This window comes from Lissotriton helveticus, chromosome 2_2 (genome assembly GCF_964261635.1).
Source record: "Lissotriton helveticus chromosome 2_2, aLisHel1.1, whole genome shotgun sequence".
NCBI lineage: Eukaryota > Metazoa > Chordata > Amphibia > Caudata > Salamandridae > Lissotriton > Lissotriton helveticus.
The window spans coordinates 519,024,879-519,044,681 of NC_136060.1; the positions used below are offsets into that span (position 1 = coordinate 519,024,879).

The 19,803-nt window shown below is 44.3% G+C and overlaps 2 protein-coding genes across 2 annotated transcripts in view; both read left to right on the plus strand.

Annotated features, from left to right (window-relative positions):
• Positions 1-19,803, plus strand: part of LOC144821611 (uncharacterized) — a 150,518-nt gene that overhangs the window by 30,739 nt on the left and 99,976 nt on the right. Inside the window, 2 exon segments of the mRNA XM_078678845.1 lie at positions 1,004-3,520; positions 3,599-4,092. Coding sequence (XP_078534971.1) covers positions 2,251-3,520; positions 3,599-4,092 — 1,764 coding nt within the window. The 5' untranslated portion in view covers positions 1,004-2,250.
• The window catches only part of LOC144821960 (uncharacterized), a 98,492-nt gene continuing 93,450 nt past the window's right edge, over positions 14,762-19,803 (plus strand). Inside the window, exon 1 of the mRNA XM_078679097.1 lies at positions 14,762-14,864. Within this exon, the coding sequence (XP_078535223.1) occupies positions 14,762-14,864 (103 nt within the window). The remainder of the gene's footprint in view (positions 14,865-19,803) is intronic.

The following is a 19,803-nucleotide window of genomic DNA, read 5'->3' on the forward strand; positions in this document are numbered from 1 at the left end:
GGTGAAATCAAAACAATGGCCGCAGGGATTTTCCCAGGTTGTCATAGGTTTGATTTGTTTTGAGAACTCCGTATGCCTTATCAGGGGCTGAAGGAATAGTGCTTGCCTAATTAGATGGCAAGCGTTATGACCTAATCAGATAACGCGTTCCTGTGCCGTGGTGTGGCTTAATCAGATAACGGTTTTTGCACCGTGGGATGGCTGCTAGTTAATTATTAACCAGAACAGGGTCAGGAATAGGGGGATCGATACAGAACCTATAGGAATACATCACATTTCTGCGAATATAAATTCAAGCGTCAAAAATGCAAAATGTGTGTCAAACGTAAATGTGGCAAAGAGAAGGCAACTTTAAGAAAAAGATTTGTGTGTATACAGGAATGGTATTATTTCCTACTGGGCCTAACTAGGCGCATGACAATGTGTGCTGCAGAATGCAGTACTCATGCAAAGTGGAAGTACAGACCAGAAAAAAAAAAAGAATTCTCCTCTTTCTGCCAGCCTTGGGTAGGGGCACCATTTTGGCTCAAACCTATGTTCATCTGTATTAATAGAAATGGGTTTGCGTCAAAAGAGTGGATGGATGATTGGGAATGCCCATGCGCCATCCAGGTAACGCCTCCTCAATGTAAAGTACCTCAAAGTTACATTTTTTTTTTTTTAAGAAAGCCATGCAGTCAAATAAATTAGGCTTTGCATGACCTTGTTAATCTCAAAATAGATTTTGCATTGCGTGTGCTCCAAAAAAAATGATGCAACCCCAATTAAAATCTTTGTAACTCTGGGGCTGATTCTCTTGTATTTTTGTTTCAGTCTAAATGTGTAGCGTAGTCATTGGCCAGTGATGTCTAGATTTCTGTTTTCCATGCTGTTGGTTTAGTCAAGGTAATACAAGTATGCTGTTTTCTATGTTAATTCTTACCGTGATGACTAGTTTTACCATATTGAAGTTGTTTATTGCTTTATTGTCCTAAATCCTTTTTTCTGTTTTTTACTCTGGAAGGTAAAAGAAAAACATTATGAAAGGAATCTGAAGAGTGGGAATCACAGTGTGTTGGAAACACAAATGCCATGACAGTTAAAGTTCCATTAAAATGTTCTCAAGCAACGACCAATCGAACCTGACTTGGAAGCACGAACATTAGAAAAATTTTATGCAGAGTGGAGGGAAGTTAACTTACTGAAGGAATTCTGCAAATGTTTTTGATGTGAGAAGATATTTTAATGCACACAGTTGTTTCCGAAGCAGCGCACGTACCTGATGCCCTTTACCACTGTAACGAACTCGAACAAGTCCGATCTTGTGCTCGGTAGAGAGCACATGTTCTGCATGTGACATCTTCGAAATAAAGATCACCGACTAACTGTGCAATATGAAATCAACTTGAGGCCAATCCTTGAAGAGGCAATATGAATGAATAACTCTAATTAGACACCAGAAAACTTGCAGGAAAGAGACTCCTTTCATAACTGCAGATCGTATGAAAGATATTTGTCTGATTCCCGTAAGGTGAGGATGTTGACATTCTAGATCAATGTAAAAAGGTGTCCACCCCTAGCTATGATGGTGGATTGGTTAGGGTGGTTGCACCGTTGCTGAACATTCAAAACATAATACATCTATACACAATGTACCCGACCTGGCAAGAGAATCCAGGTGAGCCACAATCTCAAGCAAAGTCCATATGAACATACGGATGAGGGAAGGATAATCATTAAAACATAACACTCAACAATGGAGATCTTTATCAATATTCTGAATGAAAGGAGCAGTTGATAAAATATCACAGGACTCTGGTGAAAAACCATATGGATATTCTGTATGTGACCCGGCTTTCAGTCAAAAGCTTGCACCATCTATGCATCAGAATTCGCACTGAGAGAGACCATATGGGTGTCCTGAATGTGGCAACGTTTTCGAGATATCATCTGAGCTATTGGAATATCAGATAAGACACACCAGAAGGAAAACATATGAATATTCTGAATGTAACTATGCACACAGTTGTATGAATAATCCAGCATCTGAGAACTCACACTGGGTAGAAACCACGCAAAGGTTCTAAAAGTGTCCAGGCTTTCATTCAAAAGAATTCTCTAACTGTGCATCACAAAGAGTTTACTGGGAAGAACCCCTATGAATGTTCTGAATGTGACAAGACTTTCATAAGAAAGTGGACAGTATCCATTCATCGGAGAACTCCTACTGGGAGCAACCCCCATAATTGTCCTGAATGTCAGAAGCCTTTCATGAGAAAGATGGCACTCCCAGTATATCAAAAAACTCGTACTTGGGCGAAACCATATGGAATTTATGAATGTGAAAAGGTTATACAATCACCACAAGGGGTATTGCAAGATGAAATAAATCACAGCAGTGAGAAACCTCATGAATGTTGTGAATATGATAAGGCTTTCATTGGAAAGAGAAATCTATATTTACACCAGGGACCTCACATGAGGAAGAAACCCTATACATGTTTTGAATGTGACAAGGCGTTCACACAAAAACGTACACTATTCTTACATCAAATAATTCACACTGGCAAGAAACCATATAAATGTTCTGAATGTGATAAAGCATTTAGGACGAGAGGAGAGCTATCAGTGCATCAGAGAATTCACACGGGGGAGAAACCATATAAATGTTCTGAATGTGATAAAGCTTATAGGATAAGAAGAGAGCTATCCGTGCATCAGAGAATTCACACGGGAGAGAAACCATATAAATGTTCTGAATGTGATAAAGCTTATAAGATAAGAAGAGAGCTATCAGTGCATCAGAGAATTCACACGGGGGAGAAACCATATAAATGTTCTGAATGCGATATGGCTTTTAAAGTTAAGAGTCATCAGGCATCACATCACAAAACACATACTGGGGAAAGGCCTTTTAAGTGTTCTGAATGTGATAAGGCTTTCACAAGAAAATGCTCTTTATTAATACATCAAAGAATTCACACTGGGGAGAAACCATATAAGTGTTCTGAATGTGACAAGGCGTTCACACACAAACGTACACTATTCTTACATCAAATAATTCACACTGGCAAGAAACCATATAAATGTTCTGAATGTGACAAAGCTTATAAGATAAGAAGAGAGCTATCAGTGCATCAGAGAATTCACACGGGGGAGAAACCATATAAATGTTCTGATTGCGATATGGCTTTTAAAGTTAAGAGTCATCAGGCATCACATCACAAAACACATACTGGGGAAAGGCCTTTTAAGTGTTCTGAATGTGATAAGGCTTTCACAAGAAAATGCTCTTTATCAATACATCAAAAAATTCACTCTGGGGAGAAACCATATAAATGTTCTGAATGTGACAAGGCTTTCAGACAGAAAGGTGCACTAGCCACACATCAAAGAACTCACACTGGAGAGAAGCCTTATGAGTGTTCTGAATGTCACAAGGCTTTCGCACAAAAAGGTACACTAACTGATCACCAAAGGTGCCACACTGGGGAGTAACCATATAAATATTCTAAATGTGACAAGGATTTTAATAAAAATGGTTACCCTTCCCAGTATCCGATAACTTATACTATGAATACATCTTATAAATGTTCTGAATTGGAAAAGACTTTCAAAGGTAAGCTTTCACTAAGGCAACACCAGGGAGCTCATATTGGGAAGAGACCATATAAATGTTCAGAATGTGATAAAACTTTTAGGATGAGAGGAGAGCTATCATTACATCAGAGAATTCACACAGGGGAGAAACCATATAAATGTTCTGAATGGGATATGGCTTTTAAAGTTAGGGGTCATCGGGCATCACATCACAAAACACATACTGGGGAAAGGCCTTTTAAGTGTTCTGAATGTGACAAGACTTTCAGACAGAAAAGTACACTCGCCATACATCAGAGAACTCACAGTGACGAGAAACCATATTCATGTTCTGAATGTGATAAGGCTTTCAGATCAAAAAGAGAGCTGTCAGCGCATCAGAGAACTCACACTGGGGAGAAACACTATAAATGCTCTGAATGTGACATGGCTTTCGCAACAAATGGAACACTGTCTGATCACCAGAAGTGTCATACGGGGGAGAAATCATATACATGTTCTGAATGTGACAAGGCTTTCAAACGTAAGTTTACACAATCCCTTCACCTGAGAACTCACACTCAGAGTAAAAACATGTAAATGTTATAATTAGGCCGTCCTGTTGTCAGTGTTTATGTTTTGTGGATTGCAGTGGTGTTTCCTTATTGGGTTCCAAACCTTTTTATATCAGTGCTTAGTCAGTGTTTATTCAGCTTTGTCTATCACAGAATAGACAAAGTATTCGTTTTTTCCAGTGTTTATAAAACATGTTATAAAGAGCTTATTTAATATAAAGACGACTAATGCATACTAGATAGTGACTTACCATTGACAGTGTGTCCAGTGGACTTACGTTAGACTGTTTTAAGCATAGAAAGTTTGTATTACACTCTCACTCACCCTCACGCCTCATTACCCTCTCTCACATCTCATTATCTCTCACACTCTGTTAGGACTGCTATATTCAAATCTTTTTGAAAATTCTATACCTCAGGTGGGAGTCACTCACTTACTCCTTACTTAATATTATGACATTTTAGGGGTGGACAACCCTGCCAGCAGCATAACACCTCGTCAACTGGTTAACATTTTTATTATAATAGATTAATTTGCAGCCCTGCATTCTATGGCAACTGAAACTTGATGATGTAAGCTGGCTCACCAATGCTTTTCTGCACTCGTTGCCTAACTACATTAGGGTGGTGCCGCTGTTGTGTTTACATTTGTAGCTGCCATAGAAATATCTAACTTTTACTAGGCATTACATTCTATTCTGAGACTTGAAAGTTTGCTTTTAACATTGTAATTATATGTGCGATCAGTAAAAAGAGTTTTTTTTTAAAAAAAACTTTGTAATTGTATGCTCGCAAATCCCAGCAGTAAATTGCATTTGGGTATAAAGTCATGATTAGCTGAAGGTATCACACTTAACAATGGGACACCTTGCAGCCATGAATTTCTTTGCCATAAATGTCTTGTTTCGTACAGGTTCAGGAAGTGGGAGAGGCTATTAAGTCCCTGACCAGGGAAAAGGTACAGGGAAAGGATGAACTTCCTATTGAGTTTTTTTCAACCTTTCTGGATACTTTGGCTCCTCCATTAACCAATATTTATATTTATAACTTTGCGAAGGGGAGTGATGCCTCCCCACCCACTATGTGAGAAGCTCTGTTTGTCCCTCTCCTTAAACAGGGCAAGGAGGTGGATCAACTCTCCTCCAACAAGCCACTAAGGATAATAAATGTGGATTACAAAATATTTAGTAAGATCCAAGTCACTCCATTGCTGCCTTGACTCTCGATCCTGATGCACCCCGGCCAGTCTGGGTTTATCCCGAATCGTAGTACCATCACTAATATTAAACAACTTGTTCATGCACATCACTCCCCACTTAGGGACTACTCCAAGGCCACCGTCCTGGCGGTTGACAGCAAGAAAGCTGTCAGTTCATTGAGTTTGAATATTCTCTAGACTATGGCCGGTATGAGCATTTGTAGCAGATTCCTCTCCTGGACAAAACTACTGTATACTTTCCCCACTGCCCGTGTTAGGGTGGATAGATTCATATCCAACTTTTCCGGCACACACCACAGCTGTTTACCATGGAGAAGGGGACAGAAAGGAGAGAACGATTGTCAAATGTTTTTTCCGTGGGCATGTAGCCCTCAGGTAGTCACATCTCTGGAGGGGCTACCAAGCTCCACACGACGAGAGAAGGGTTCCGCTACCCTTGGAGTGCGTACAATAGTGCACTCTGGAATAGCTGATTGCCACGCATTGTAGGAAATCATCATCAGATGGTGAGGGAACTGGTATCCTATTGGCTAGTAAGCACTCCATTCTCTGAGGGCACACCTGGCACCGAGACCTCGGATCACATCTGGACTCAATCAATCAATCAGGGAGATTATAAGCACGCTACTCACCCTTGAGGGTCTTATGGTGCAGGGAGTGGGAGGGGGTGCTCCAGTCAACCAAAGAGCCAGGTCTTGAAGGTCTTCCGTAAGATGTGCACGGTGGGGGCGCGCATGATGTTGATCAGTGGCTTGTTCCAGGTCTTGGTCGTAATGTAGGAGAAGGTTCTTCCACCCGTTCTTGCTCTGTGGATGCCCGGGGGTTCACCGAGGACGGCGGATCTTTTGTTCCTCATGGATACGTGGAAGGAGATTCTGTCGTTGAGATATTGAGGGCCAGAGTTGTGGTCGCATTGGAGGCTGGAGAGAGGACCAAAGAAGGACTGCCCTGCTGTTTCCTAGACCTGGCAATAGAGACTGGACCAACCGCTGGGCTGCACCTGCTGACCCTTGGGCTAGCAAAGAGTGGACTGGATCTGTGTTGCCGGGCTCGAGGAAGTCGTTCCCGAGCCATAGACAAAAGAGGTGAACTCCAAGAGTCACTGGACTGACTTCCTGCGACAGGACCAGGGCCACAAAAGCCGAATAAGGCCCGTTCTGGCAAGTCAGTAGCCAAAATCGCGTTATTGCCACTGACAACTAACATGCAGCCAGGTAGGTTGGAACTCAATGCTCAAAAATTGCACCCGAATCTGCTGAATCTGAAAGACTTGTTGGAGTGCAGTTTGGTCACCCAAGGCGAACTCTAGCTTTCACCAAAGGGAACCACTGGTTTTGCTGTGACCTGAGGCCAGTAGTTCTGGACCAAAAAGGACATTGAGGGACTTCAACCCCTATGGCCAAAGTCACCCCACATGGACCATAGACCGAGGGGGATCCCAGGAAGACCCACTTAGCACCCTACAGCCTCTTCAGCATCCTGTATCCCTTGCAGTAGGGCCACTCCAATGAAGTCTACAACAGCCCGACAATAGAGCTTGAAATGTACTTGAGACTGCTTTGGTGAGAAGGTAACTGTCCAATACCTCCTTACTGGCTGCCTTGATTTACTCCCTGCCGGAGTTACTCGCCAAAATGGTTTGGAATAGCCAAACATAACTTCACAATAGTTTTGCAAAGTTTCCAAAGTTTACAGTTACCAGTGCTTGTTGGATTTTTACAGTGATTTTCATTTTACTTAAAAATCTATATCTCCAGAACCCTTTGACGGATTGTTTTCATTTTGGTGTCTAAAAATTCATAAAAATACTATCTATTGTTATAAGTTGCCACCTGATTTCTTTTGTGTTGTATGATTTTCTTATTTTGTTGTTTTGGTATTTCGAAATCTAAATGCTTTACACTCGTTCCTTAGTCTGAGCATGACAGCACGAGGCCACAGCTGGCCAGGGTTGAGAAACAGGTTTTACAAACTAGCTTGATTCGACCCAAGACGGTATTGTGAGTGTATCAGTCGGTAAGGTCTCAGAACCACACCATATAATGCACCACTTTCCTCACACATATACAAATGGTACTCATGACCTGCACAAATAAGACAATATATTATTTTATTGTAACCTTTATATAGTGCTTGATATGCCACACATTATGGTTCTAGTAATCGCTGTTGCCTGTTCCTATAAAATGCAATCTTTTCATTACTGTTTGGCACTCACATTTTTCCGATATTTATTATGAACTGGAAACAACAGGTGCATGCCTTCTAAGAAAACAGGCACTGGGAAATCCAATGGGTCTCACCTTGTTGACTATTGGCTTTTCCCGTGCTTTTTCCTGATGTTTTACGGCAGTGGGAAAAAAAGTACTTTTAGGCGATGTACAGCATTGGAAAAAACAGAAAGATGAGATGGTGTGATGGCATATGTGTGCCAGCGGAATGAAGTGGTCACCATTTTCTTTTTTTTGTTTTTTTAATTTTACTATCCAAGATGGTGGATGCCACTTGGATCAGTAAATAAAACAAATGTTTTTCCTGGGTTGGGGAGGAGGGCAAAGAAGCAGATGAGGGGAGAGAAACAAGGAGCACTAAAGGAGAAGAAGCACATGAGAGACAGAAGATCCTGGTAGAAGTAGCAAAATGGAGGGTGGGTGCAGGAAGGTAGGATTCTTCTAGAATGAATGAATGAATGAAAATAAATTTGTAGAGCGTAACTAAACCCGAAGGCATCAAGGCGCTTAGGATGGTAAAACTGTTTGGTCAGAGGAGGAGTGGGAGCGGGTTATTGATAAGCTTCCTAAAAGAGCCAGGTCTTAAGTGCTTTGTGAAAAAGGGTATGGGAGGCGAGTCCCTTAAGGTCATCAGGGAGGGTGTTCCAGAGTCTGGGGGCGAGAGCTCGGAAGGCCCTTCCGCCCCATCTGGCCTTGGAGACTCGAGGAACAACGAGCAGATTTTTATTGGAGGAGCGAAGTGCTCTGCCCGGGACATAGGGGGACACAAGTGACCGAATGTCTTCGGGCCCAGTGCCATTCAAGGCACAGTCCGTAACGCAGAGGGCCTTGAAGTTTATCCTAGCCTGCATGGGGAGCCAGTGCAGGTTCTTCCTGATGGCCGAAACAGAAGAGTGTTTCGGGGCATCCATGACAAACCGGGCCGCTGCATTTTGCACAATTTGTAGGCGATGGGCCAAGCCGATGTTAATGCCTAGGTGAAGTGCATTGCAGTAGTCCAGCCTGGAGGCTATAAGGGCCACTGCGACTTGTTTGCGGGCTTCAAGAGAGGTAGTGAGTGATTTTTCTTAAAATCCTCAGAGCACCACAGCAGGTGGAGACTGTCCTGCTGACCTGTTTCTCGAGGGAAAGAGTGGTGTCCAGGATAACCCCCAAATTACGGGCGGAGGAAGAGGGCGTGGGACAGATGCCAAGGGCAGGGGGCCACCAGTCCATAGACCAGGTCTCATGTTTGGCACCGAAGATGAGGACCTCGTTTTTTTCCCCATTCAATTTAAGGAAGTTCTTAACCATCCAGTCAGCGACCGCCTCCATACAGTTTTTAAAGTTAAGAGCTGTAATATCCACAGATTGTGTTATGGAGACCATGATCTGCGTGTCGTCGGCATAGGAAAGAACTTCTAGGCCAAAGGTCCTTACAAGCCTGGCGAGTGGGGCCACATAAATGTTGAAAAGAGTAGGGCTCAAAGAGGAGCCCTGGGGGACCCCACACTTCACAGGCTTGATTGGTGAGATGAAGTCGCCAAGCTTTACCCTTTGCTGCCGTTGGTCAAGGAAGGATGTGAGAAGGCTGAGTGCGGGGCCATCTACACCCATCCTGCTAAGGCGACTAGCAAGAATAGAAGGGGAGAGGGTATCAAAAGCCACCGTTAAGTCAAGCAGCACCAGTAAAGTCGTTTGGCCACTATCAACCTTGGCCCGAATGCTGTCGACAACAACAGGGAGTGCCGACTCGGTGCTGTGTGCCCTTCGGAAGCCGTGCTGAGAGGGGTCCAAAGAACTGGAACTGTCGAGGAAGGCACTCAAATGGTGGTTACGGTGTGCCTCCAGGAGTTTAGTGGGGGCAGGGAGAAGAGAAATGGGTCCAATGTGGGCTTTTTCAGAAGGGGTTTTGTAGTGTGTTTATCTAGGAACCTGAATCGATATTTCTATTTTGTGCCCATGTCCGGTTGTATATCAATAATATCCATACAACGGCATAAAAACCCTATTCATAATTCAGTCGTAGCACATGCTGTCACATTAAGCAAGCCTACTCCTCCAGCCCCCTAGAAAGCACACCGAGTTCTCTAAACAAAACCAAGCCTCCAGCAACCTGGGTAATCCCCATTGCCTTTGTTTTGATTTCGTCCGAGAACTCCGGTAAAGCACTGTAAGAACGACCAGTTCTTAGTGACATATTTATTGACGTCTTATGTCCAGCCTTACGTCAAACCCGGCACCTTTCAGGTATAAATATACCAACGTTGCCTTAAGCAAAGACACGGTGGTGGTGAATCTGGAGCAGCTATCTACTTTCCCTGGAGCCCAGCTGATGCGAGAGCCCACGGACGCTGCCCCTCCCTTTTGACGCGCTGGGAAAGACGCTGTCTTTTCTCCTGCCGGGAAAATCCAGCTCCGGCGTTTCCAGCCTACCCTTGCGGGTGACTGGGATATCGAGTCCTGAGAGAGAGAAACCAGCCCTCCTGCTTTCTATTACCCAGGTACTGAACTGACTAAACCCTTACAGAGAATTCTTGAGTCAGATTCTTGGCAAAACAAACTTAACTTAAACTGCTACTTACTTACTCCTTCCCGCGTATTAGGCTTAGGTCAGGTACACCGGGGTAGGCGTATTTAGAAGCACCAGTTGAGTACGATTAGTCAATGTATATATGTATGTATATATTTTATCTATTTTAAAGTATCATATGGCTGAGAAACCATATCCATGCTTTTACAGTATTATTTCATAATCCTGCTTTTACTGTATGCACTTTACTTAACTCTAAGTATTGCAATTGTAGCAATTCATTTCTCTTGTATGAGGAAAGAGACTGCTCAATAAATGACACCTTTTATTGAAAACGCCCGTCTCTCTTTTCTCTGCAATCTGGTGAAACTAAGTACGCACCTTTGACTGAGTGAAATAGCTGTCTTTTGTTTTCACACGACTCTAGAGATATACTCTTAATCAGGGAGAGCAAAGTTGTCATGTTTTATGGTTGTCAGAAGCTAAATCCCTTCTTGTCTATCCAGGGAGGTTAAACTACTCCTCCTCGCTTATTCGAGAAAGTTTCTAGTGACCTCTGAGCTAGCTGGCAAAACTTAAGTCTAATATAGTCAGTAGAGACCTAGTTAACCTCAGTCCTATGTCTACACTGCTGAATATATTATTCCAATGCGCAGAGCCTATTGGGACTATAGGAACTACACTACAGTTTGACAATGGCCGTTTTCCACGTCGAGGGATAAACCCCTTCAGACATAGCTAGATTCATGACCTCCACGAGAGGGGGCATAAGTACCTGCCTGCATTCTTTCAAGATTCTTACAGGAAAGGGATCAAGCGAGGATCCAGACTTAAGCCTGTCCAAGAGCACACTAAGATGGTCGGGGATGAGAGGGGGAAAATGGGTGAGCCGAAAATAGTGAGGTCTATAGATCAGGATCCCTGAGAAGGAGACCGTAGGGGAAGGATTTAAGATAAAATGCATAGCCTGAAAGGGGTCGTGCGGGGAGGACAGATAAAAGGTACGACATTTTATCGAGCTATGGTAGAGTATCCCAAGGCCCCCTCCCATGCGTCCTATTCTATCCATTCTGGCCAATGCATAGCCTTCAGGGATGGCGTTTACTAGGTCTGGCTCGGAAGAGTCCATGGCCCAGGTTTCGGTGATAAAGACCCACGGGGGTTGCTTCTCAGAGGTGAATTCCTTGAAAGTAATATTGTTTTTAACAAGCGAGCGGGTATTGATGAGGAACCTGGTGTGGGTGGACATAGGAGGAGGACCTGGTCTTAAGGGGGAGGGCAGATTTTTACCGGTATTCGGGGTCTGCTGGGGGTTAGCTGTCTTATTCCAGCAGCACTTGGGAGTCGTTAGGACCGTTTCCGGAGTGATGGTGTGATGGCAAGGAAGGCGAGAGGGTTTGAGGGCTCGTGAGGTGCTACAGGTATACAAGGGTTCCATTATGGCAGGACGGGGAGGGGGGGCAGCGTTCCAGGCCCCAGGCGCCACCTTGTCGCTGACGGGCGCAGACGGGCTGGACTCAGGCGTGACTCCGGCGCTGATATGGTGCGTCCGCTGGTCGCGTCCGCTGAGCGGAGGCATGACCGTATCCTTAAGTACTGTCCCTCTAGTGGAGAGAAGGAAGTCTCCCAAGCCAAAATGGCCGCTACAGGAAGCTTGGGACCAAGGGGCTCAGCACCTTAACTCTGCTGAGAACCGCTAGGAATGCGGGGAGAGCAAGTGAAATAGTAAGTAATTAAATTAAAACTGCTGGAGATAAAGCAGAGTGCAGGGGAGGGTTTTAAAAAGATTTCAAAACGGGGGGGAATCGCCGCGATAAATCCGCGAGGAGACCCTAGTGATAGCTCACTTAATCTGGCTACACACAGTTAAATTAACCAACAACCTCCCGGCTTCCGCCTCGGGAGAAATGCAAACAGCGTATCTCTATTCTAGCATGGTTACCCCCACTTTTTGCCGGGTGTCAGTGTGTTTTTGACTTAGTCTGCTGGGATCCTGCCAATAAGGACCCCAGTCGCTGCGCTTTCTACCTAAATTTGACTGTGGTAAGTACTGTTGTACCTCCACAATTGGCTACTGGTGTACCCTTGTAAGTCCTTAGTATATGGTACTAAGGTACTGTTGGGTTCTGGCATGTCACTGGATGAATGCTTGTGGGTTCGGGAGGGTTCTGGGAAAGAATGTGGAGCGGCAGTTGCTGCCAGGGTTTGGAAACTATTGGATGAATAAATGTAGTGTTAAACCTACCTCACGTGTGACTTCACTTCATTGTCCGGTAGCTCCATCGCCCCCCTCTGCGAGGCATCGGAGCCGTGCTGTGTCTGCATTTCCTCAACACAACGGTTTCCATGTTGTTTGGAAGTCCTGGTTTTGCGAGGCCTTTCCTGGGTGAGCGGTGAGCTGAGCGTAGAGCCTGAGGTGCAGAGACCTGAGCGGACAGCCTGGAGTGTGAGATGGGAGGCCTGAAGCAGGGGTACGATCTTCGTTGGTGAGGCTATGTATCCCTGAGTTAAATTATTGAATACTAAACCCAGCCTCGCAGTCCTACCATTCCGGTGCACCCTTTGTCACAATCTAAAGCTAAAAGTGAACAAGTAGAGGGTGCATGTTTCCGTTGTGGAAGCAAATCACATTTAGGGAACGCTAAGCTCTGTTTTGCCTTAAATCAAACATGCTTTAAATGTGGCAAAAGGGTCATTTTGCTTGAATGTGTAAAGCCAGTTCTTTCTTTAAAAAGTCCTGCACAGATGGTGAAAACAATTGCACAAGATATGTCTGATTCTGATGAACAATGTTATGAATTATTGATGTTGTCCTCTTCTCCCTCACATTCTGAAGGCATGGTGGAAATATCTTCCATGATAGGGGCCCACAAGAGGAAATCTCCTGCGTGTAAAGTGAATGTCAACGGGGAGTATATAGAATTTATAGTCAATTCAGGTTCCCCTTTCATGCTGATTAATGCAAAGGATTTGTGGGAGTTGGATGGCATCCAGTTGCAACAATCCAACATCAGAATTTTCACTTATGGTGGAAAAAAGCAGAAGTGATGGGGTAGTTTTTGGCTGATCTTGCTTTTGGTCAAGATTTGGCTAAGGGTACCCTATATGTTGTCAAGGAAGGTGCAAATGCACCACAATCATTCTGACCTGGTGATATCCCGCAGAGCTGTGAAACAATTCTATAGTTTACCCCCACGTGTAGTGTGTGTGTGTGGTTGCTCAAGTTCCTTACAATAAATGGATTCAAGATTTCCCTGAAGTGTTTAAGGAAGAGGTAGGGAAATTAAAGGGGTTTCAGCATTGCAGATGGTACTAGACCTATGGTTCACAAAGTACGCAAGGTACCATTGAGTCTTCGGAAGGAACTCAAATGCGAACTGGAACAATTGTGTGTTATGGGGGTAATTGAGTCCATTGAAGGCTCTGAATGGTTGGCCCCCATTTTTTTAGCACGCAAGTCTGACAAGTCTCTGAGGATGTGTGTGTACTTGAGGGACCTCAATTCTAACATTTGGATTGATCGCCAACTTCTACCAAACATCAATGAGATATTGGCTACTTTGAAGGGTGGCAAGTTTTTCACGTCCTTGGACATTTCTTTTGCTTATCATCAAATAGAACTGTGTAAGGAGTCAAGACATCTCACGCCTTTTGTTACTCCTGAGGGAGCCTATCACTACAAACAAATGTCTTTAGGTCTTGCCTCGGCTTTTGCAGTGTTTCTGCGTTTGATGAACAATTTGTTCAAAGACACTGCAGGAGTCGTGTTTTTCCAAGATGACATTCTGATTCATGGCAAGACAGAATTGGAACATGATGATCGAGTTAGGCGTGATTTAGATATTGTCAGGTCTAGTGGCCTTACTTTGAGGAAATACAAATGCAAGTTCCTTCAAGAGGGTGTGGATTATCTTGGTCACCATATTTCCATTAAGGATGTAGAATCTAAACTGAAAATAATGGAGGCGATTCAAAATACACCCACACCTACGATTAAAGACCAGCTTCGCTCCTTTTTGGGGCTAGTAGAATACTACGCCAAATTTGTGAGCAACTTTTCCAGCAAAACGGCATCTATGGAGGTTCACTTGAAAAAGAATGTCAAGTTTGTGTGGGATGATGATTGTGGTGACAATTTTGAATCGACAAAGCATGAAATTGTCCATGCACGCCCTCTTAAATTGTTTATCATCAATGACCAATGATTTGTGTCCACTGATGCAAGTAATGTGGGTGTGGATGGTGTTCTTTTGCTCCTGGGAACATTAAAGGGCGCAGAAGGTACTTATTCAACCATTGAAAAGGAAGCTTTAGCCTTGTGGTGGGGTGTCCAACATTTCAGGAATTTCTTGTGGGGGAATGAATTTGTTTTAAGGACCAATTACAAACCTTTGATTGGCCTGTTCACTACTAAAGGTGGTGGTAGGGCTACTCCGCGCATTGCTAAGTGGCAGTACAGACTGCAAGAATTCCATTATCACCTGGAATATGTGGCTGGTGTCAGAATGTTGTGGCTGATTGCTTATCCAGGTACCCTTGGTGGGTAGTGTGCGCAGAATCACCTGAGAACTTGGAAATGGTTTGTGCAGTATGTCTTTTGGAGAATACTGTGTGAAGTGCTCTTTCTGAGCAAGAATGTTTGCCAGCTTTGTCAAGTGAAATTAATATGGTCATTGATTCTTTATCGAGTGTGCGGCCCTTCAACAAGGATTGTCCCTCTGAGTTGATTCCTTACAAAGGGATCGGTGAGGAGCTGTCTGTGGTTGATGGTGTGTTAAGGAGAGGTGGTTTACTGGTGGTTCCTGTGTGCATGCACAAGAGGATTTTCGACTTAGCCCATGAAGGTCATCAGGGAGTTTGTGCCATGAAACGCAGAGTTAGGGAGGATATTTGGTGGCCTGGATTAGACAGAGATGTCGAACATTATGTTCGTGACTGCTTCATTTGTGTTTTGAGTGACAAGTCTCAAGTGACTCATCACTCCCCGGTTGATCCTGTGACAGTGAAAAACCCACCCTGGTGCAAACTGGCTTTTGATGTTGCTGGTCCCTTTGGGCAGATTGGGAGTTCTCCCAAGTATGATTTGGTCCTTATTGATTACATGTCAAAATAGGCTGAGGTCAGATATGTAGATGATGTGAATGCTTTCACTGTCTTCACATTTCTTCAAGATGTGTTTCTAAGGGAGGGTTTTCCAGAAGAATCAGTGTCGGATAATGGAACTAAATTGGTTTCCAAGTAAAAGGAAAGCTTTCTCAAAGATATTGGTGTTAAGCATATTCGTACTTCCCTTTAGCATCCCCGCAGCAATGGTTTAGTTGAACTCTTTAACCGCGTCATCAAGGAACATCGGCAACGGGCCTTAGTTATTGGTCTGCATTGGCGGCAAGCTGTTACTGATTTGTTGTGGGTGGTGAGAACTACTCCTCATGTTAGCATCGGCGTGGCTCCTTTCACTTTACTCAGGGGTAGAGTTGCGGGTTCCAAGTTAAACAAGGTGTGGATGTCTAGGAAGGTAGTTGATAAGGAGAAGTTGTTGGATGTGGATGTCAGAGCTGATGTTCAAGCCAAGGATGGCACTAGGTCTGAAAATGCTGGTGTTTTGTCAGTGAAGGAGAGTGATTGGGTCAGAGTCTCGTAACCGGTCTTTACCCGCAAAGGCGAGTCATGCCTTTCGGCACCTAGTAGAGTGTCTGTGGTAAAAGATCATGTGGTGGTGTTTGTCAGGCTCCTCCACAAAATCCTCATGGCTGTGTTGATGCTCTATAAGGGGCCCACCTCTTGACAACCCCAAGTCTGGTCTTAGGAAACAACACAGTTTTTTGGGGCAATCAAGCGGGGGAAGGAAAGGGTAGAGACTGCAGGGCGGGAGATCTGATGAAAACAGAAGAACACAGGGTAAGTACACCGTTCACATATATCAGCTAAATACAACAACAGTGAGGATGACGAGGTGGCACTGTCTCCTAACCTCACCTGAAACAAAAGATAATTGGAGCTTAGGCCATAGAAGAGAGCAGAGGGCAGTGGCAAGATCACTTCCTATGTTTAGGGTGAGCAAGACAAAAAGGCATAAGACACATATACAAAGAACAACTGTAGCAATACATTGGTGCATGTTTAAATTCACACGACACCTACCAATGGGGTTGGAATGAGGTGTTTGACGCCAAGCCAATAGTGGCAACGTACCCTCTCTGACCTCTCTCCTGAAGTAAAACAAAACAACAAAACAATCTCTATAAGGTTGTGTGCCAGGAACAATAACCTCTTGTTCCTAATGTTGTTTCCACAAAGTTAGTAAATGCATGAAAATAATGTTCGGATTCCTCCGCAAGAGATCCTCTAAACTTGGACCTTTACCAACAAAGGAGCATGTTCCCAAAGTACCGAGACCCACTCTCAGTCTCGAGATGAAATTTCCTATTTCACTGGGGTACTACATGAAGTAACAAATAACACAAAAGGAACTCCTCTGCATGAGACCCGGGAACTGGTCTCATCCAACAGAGGTGTTCACCCAAAGTATCTCCCCAGCACGGGACCCGGGAACTGGTCTCATCCAACAGAGGAGCCAATCTGCCTCCACTCCGTCCTGGGAAGAATCACCGTTCCTCCAAGGACTAAGGTGTACAAACAATGGACGACGTTTCTGTCGACGTGTAGCAAAAGGCAGCAAACTGCTGAAATGGGGCACATGTACTCTTACCTCTTCGCCGGAGTTTACCAAGGGAGCCAGCGGGAGCCGCGGAACAGGAATCATCGGCACCGCGTCCTCTCGAAACCCCTTCAAATACACTTCCGGGTTTGCGCGGCGTCACGTACGACGTGACCCGCACAGCATGCCGGGAATTGTGGTTTCTTGCAGTATCGTTCGGATCCCGTTCGCCGCTAATGAGGCAGTTAGTGTCTACCAGCGGCCGGGGAATCGCGACAGTGTTAGAGAATGGGAATGTGTGGCATAAATGTGCTGTTTCGGAGGTTCCTGAATCCGAGATTGGTTATGTCAACAAGAGAATCCTTGTTCATTCTTCCCCCGCAGTTGAGCCTGGGAGTGCTCATGGGAGGTGGAATGTTCAGTCTGGTTGCATCCCTGCTAGGGGTGCATCTGCCAGGGTGAGAACGTTTCCGTTAAAGTTTCAAGATTATGTCATGCTGTAGATCCAGTTCATTTCTGGGTCTCTGGTTCTAATTCTTTGCTATGTAAACGTTATCGCTATTATTTTACTTATTTCATTTTGTATCATTCTGTTTATCTTTGCTATTCTTTTCTTGTTTCAATTTCATCCTTGTGTTATGAAGGAAGGGGGTGTGTTGGGTTCTGGAATGTCACTGGGTGGATGCTTGTGGGTTCGGGAGGGTTCTGAGAAGGAATGTGGAGTGTTGGCGGAGCGGCAGTTGCTGCCGGGGTTTGGAGACTATCAGATAAATAAATTTAGCGTTAAACCTACCTCACATTGATTGATACTGTATAGCGCACTACTCACCTGCAAGGGTCTCAAGGCGCTTGTACGAATACCGCTGTGGAACCCATCCTGGCTTTCCCTGTGAGGTGTCCACTCCTGGGCACCCCCAAGGTGGAGGCCAGGCATCCTTAGCGTTGTGGGGGCCGTTGTGGAGATTAAGCAAGCTATTGCCCAGAGTTGCAGAGTGGGACTCCATGATTGGAATAGGCACCGAGGCAAGAATTATCAGGTCCGTGAAATTTTTTAGCCCAAGACCTGCCGAAGCGGGGAATTGAACCCTGGTCCCGGGCCAGACCTCTGCATCAGGGTCTGCCGCCTCTAACCATTGAGCCACAATTCTCCACATGTGGACTTCTCTTCAGGTACCCAGGACATAGGTACACCAGGGTCTCCCATAGGCTGCAGCATGTATTGTGTGACCCATGCGAGACCACTCAAACTGTGACTACAGGCCTGCCATTGTAGCTTGTATGAGTTGATGCTGGCACCTTGTAGTGATGAGGTCCATAGCCAGGACGCAGTTTAAGTATAAGTAGATGTATTGAGTTCAGTTACAGGTAGTTGAGTTGTAGAGATGCAGCCCCACCAGCAGCAGCCTGCCTGCTGCTCGGCTCATACTCCAATCGAAGCACTCAAGCATCCAGGCACCCAAACATTACATTCAAGACTCTTGACACCAACATTCCATGCAGCACATTCACACCGGCTGAGCAGCTAGGGAGTAAGTAACCAGATAAATCGTTTCGTTTCGTAAACTTTTATTCGATTGCCATTGTTTTTGCAACCATAAAAAGTACAAAGACTAAAACATTCAACACATTATTCAAAAAGACATTTACAAATTAGATACTGTCACAGTTAAAAGAAAATTACGATTACTCATAATTGCGTCGATACATGATACAGGATTTCAAAAAGTTTGCAGTGTGCTTTGCGATAAAACTTGACTCCAGAGTTTGCAGGGACAGAAATGCAGATTTACACGATCTAAGACCTGCTAGTTTGAGAACAGGCAAAATCCAGACCTTTCTAGGAAAAGAATAAAATTTACAAAAAAATAAAACGTGCATTGTCGATTGATTTGAGAGATCATCACAAGGGCAAGGAATAAGTGTATGAGACCAATCATGAGTTTTAGGAAAAGTAACTAACCTGAAAAAAAGATTAAAGCGAAATCTAATAAGGAGATACTTTTCGTAATTATTTAAATGAAAAAACAGATAAGGTTGTATACCCAGGTGGGTCTGGACAGCTGAGATCTGGAAATTTGATGGTTTTGTCATTTCAATGGTGCTGCGTAGAGCTCTAAGATGACTCAGACACAGTTTTTTGAGCTCTTTTCTTGAGATATCACCCATTGAGGGAGGATCTTGAAAGTAGTTGCAGCGGTCCATATCTCTGCTAAAGTTCCTTATATAGACCAGCCAAGGTATTTTCTCCCAATTATCAAGGGCAACACAGTCCATGATCAAGGATCTAGTTAGGTGGCATTCTTCGTTGGTCCAGATGCGGTGCCACAAGAGCATAGGATGACATCGTATTGTGTCCGTAATATAGTCCATGCCTAGTTCAGCTAATGAAGCATAGATTGGGGCACTGGAAGGTAAGGACAACAGGTATTTGGCAAAGCCATTTTCTACTGTTTGTAGTGGGTTGATTGAGCCATAACCCCAAACACCTGCACCATATGTGGCCACACTATGGCATTTGGCATAGTATATTTTAAGGAGTTCCGGAGTAGCTGGTTTTCCTAGTTTCCTAGAGAAGGAGACTAGGGCTGATGTAGCTCTCTGGAGGAGCAGTTTTTTGCTTGCAATCAACTGTCGCCAGCTCAGAATTTCATCCACCAAAATTCCAAGGTAGGGATAAGCACTAGTTCGATCCAGCTTCGTTTTGTTCACAAAGATGGTTGTAGGATGTTTTAGTCTCTGGCCAAAATGCATTACAAAAGTCTTTTTAATATTGACTTTAAGGCCCAGGGAATCCATGTAGGAACAATATTTGTTGAGTTGCACTTGCAGCTGGGTCAGAGTCCTGGCAAAAATGACCGAGTCATCGGCATATAAAAGGGTTGGTATGGGACGATGTTTGATTTGTGGGAGGTCCTGGCTCCCCTCTAGTAGTGCTGCCTCCAGCCCATTTGTGTACAGGTTAAACAAGAAGGGAGCCAGTACACAACCCTGTCTTACCCCCTGTCTGATTTGAATGTCGGGGGTAAGTTCGCCGTTAATCCCGTGCCGTA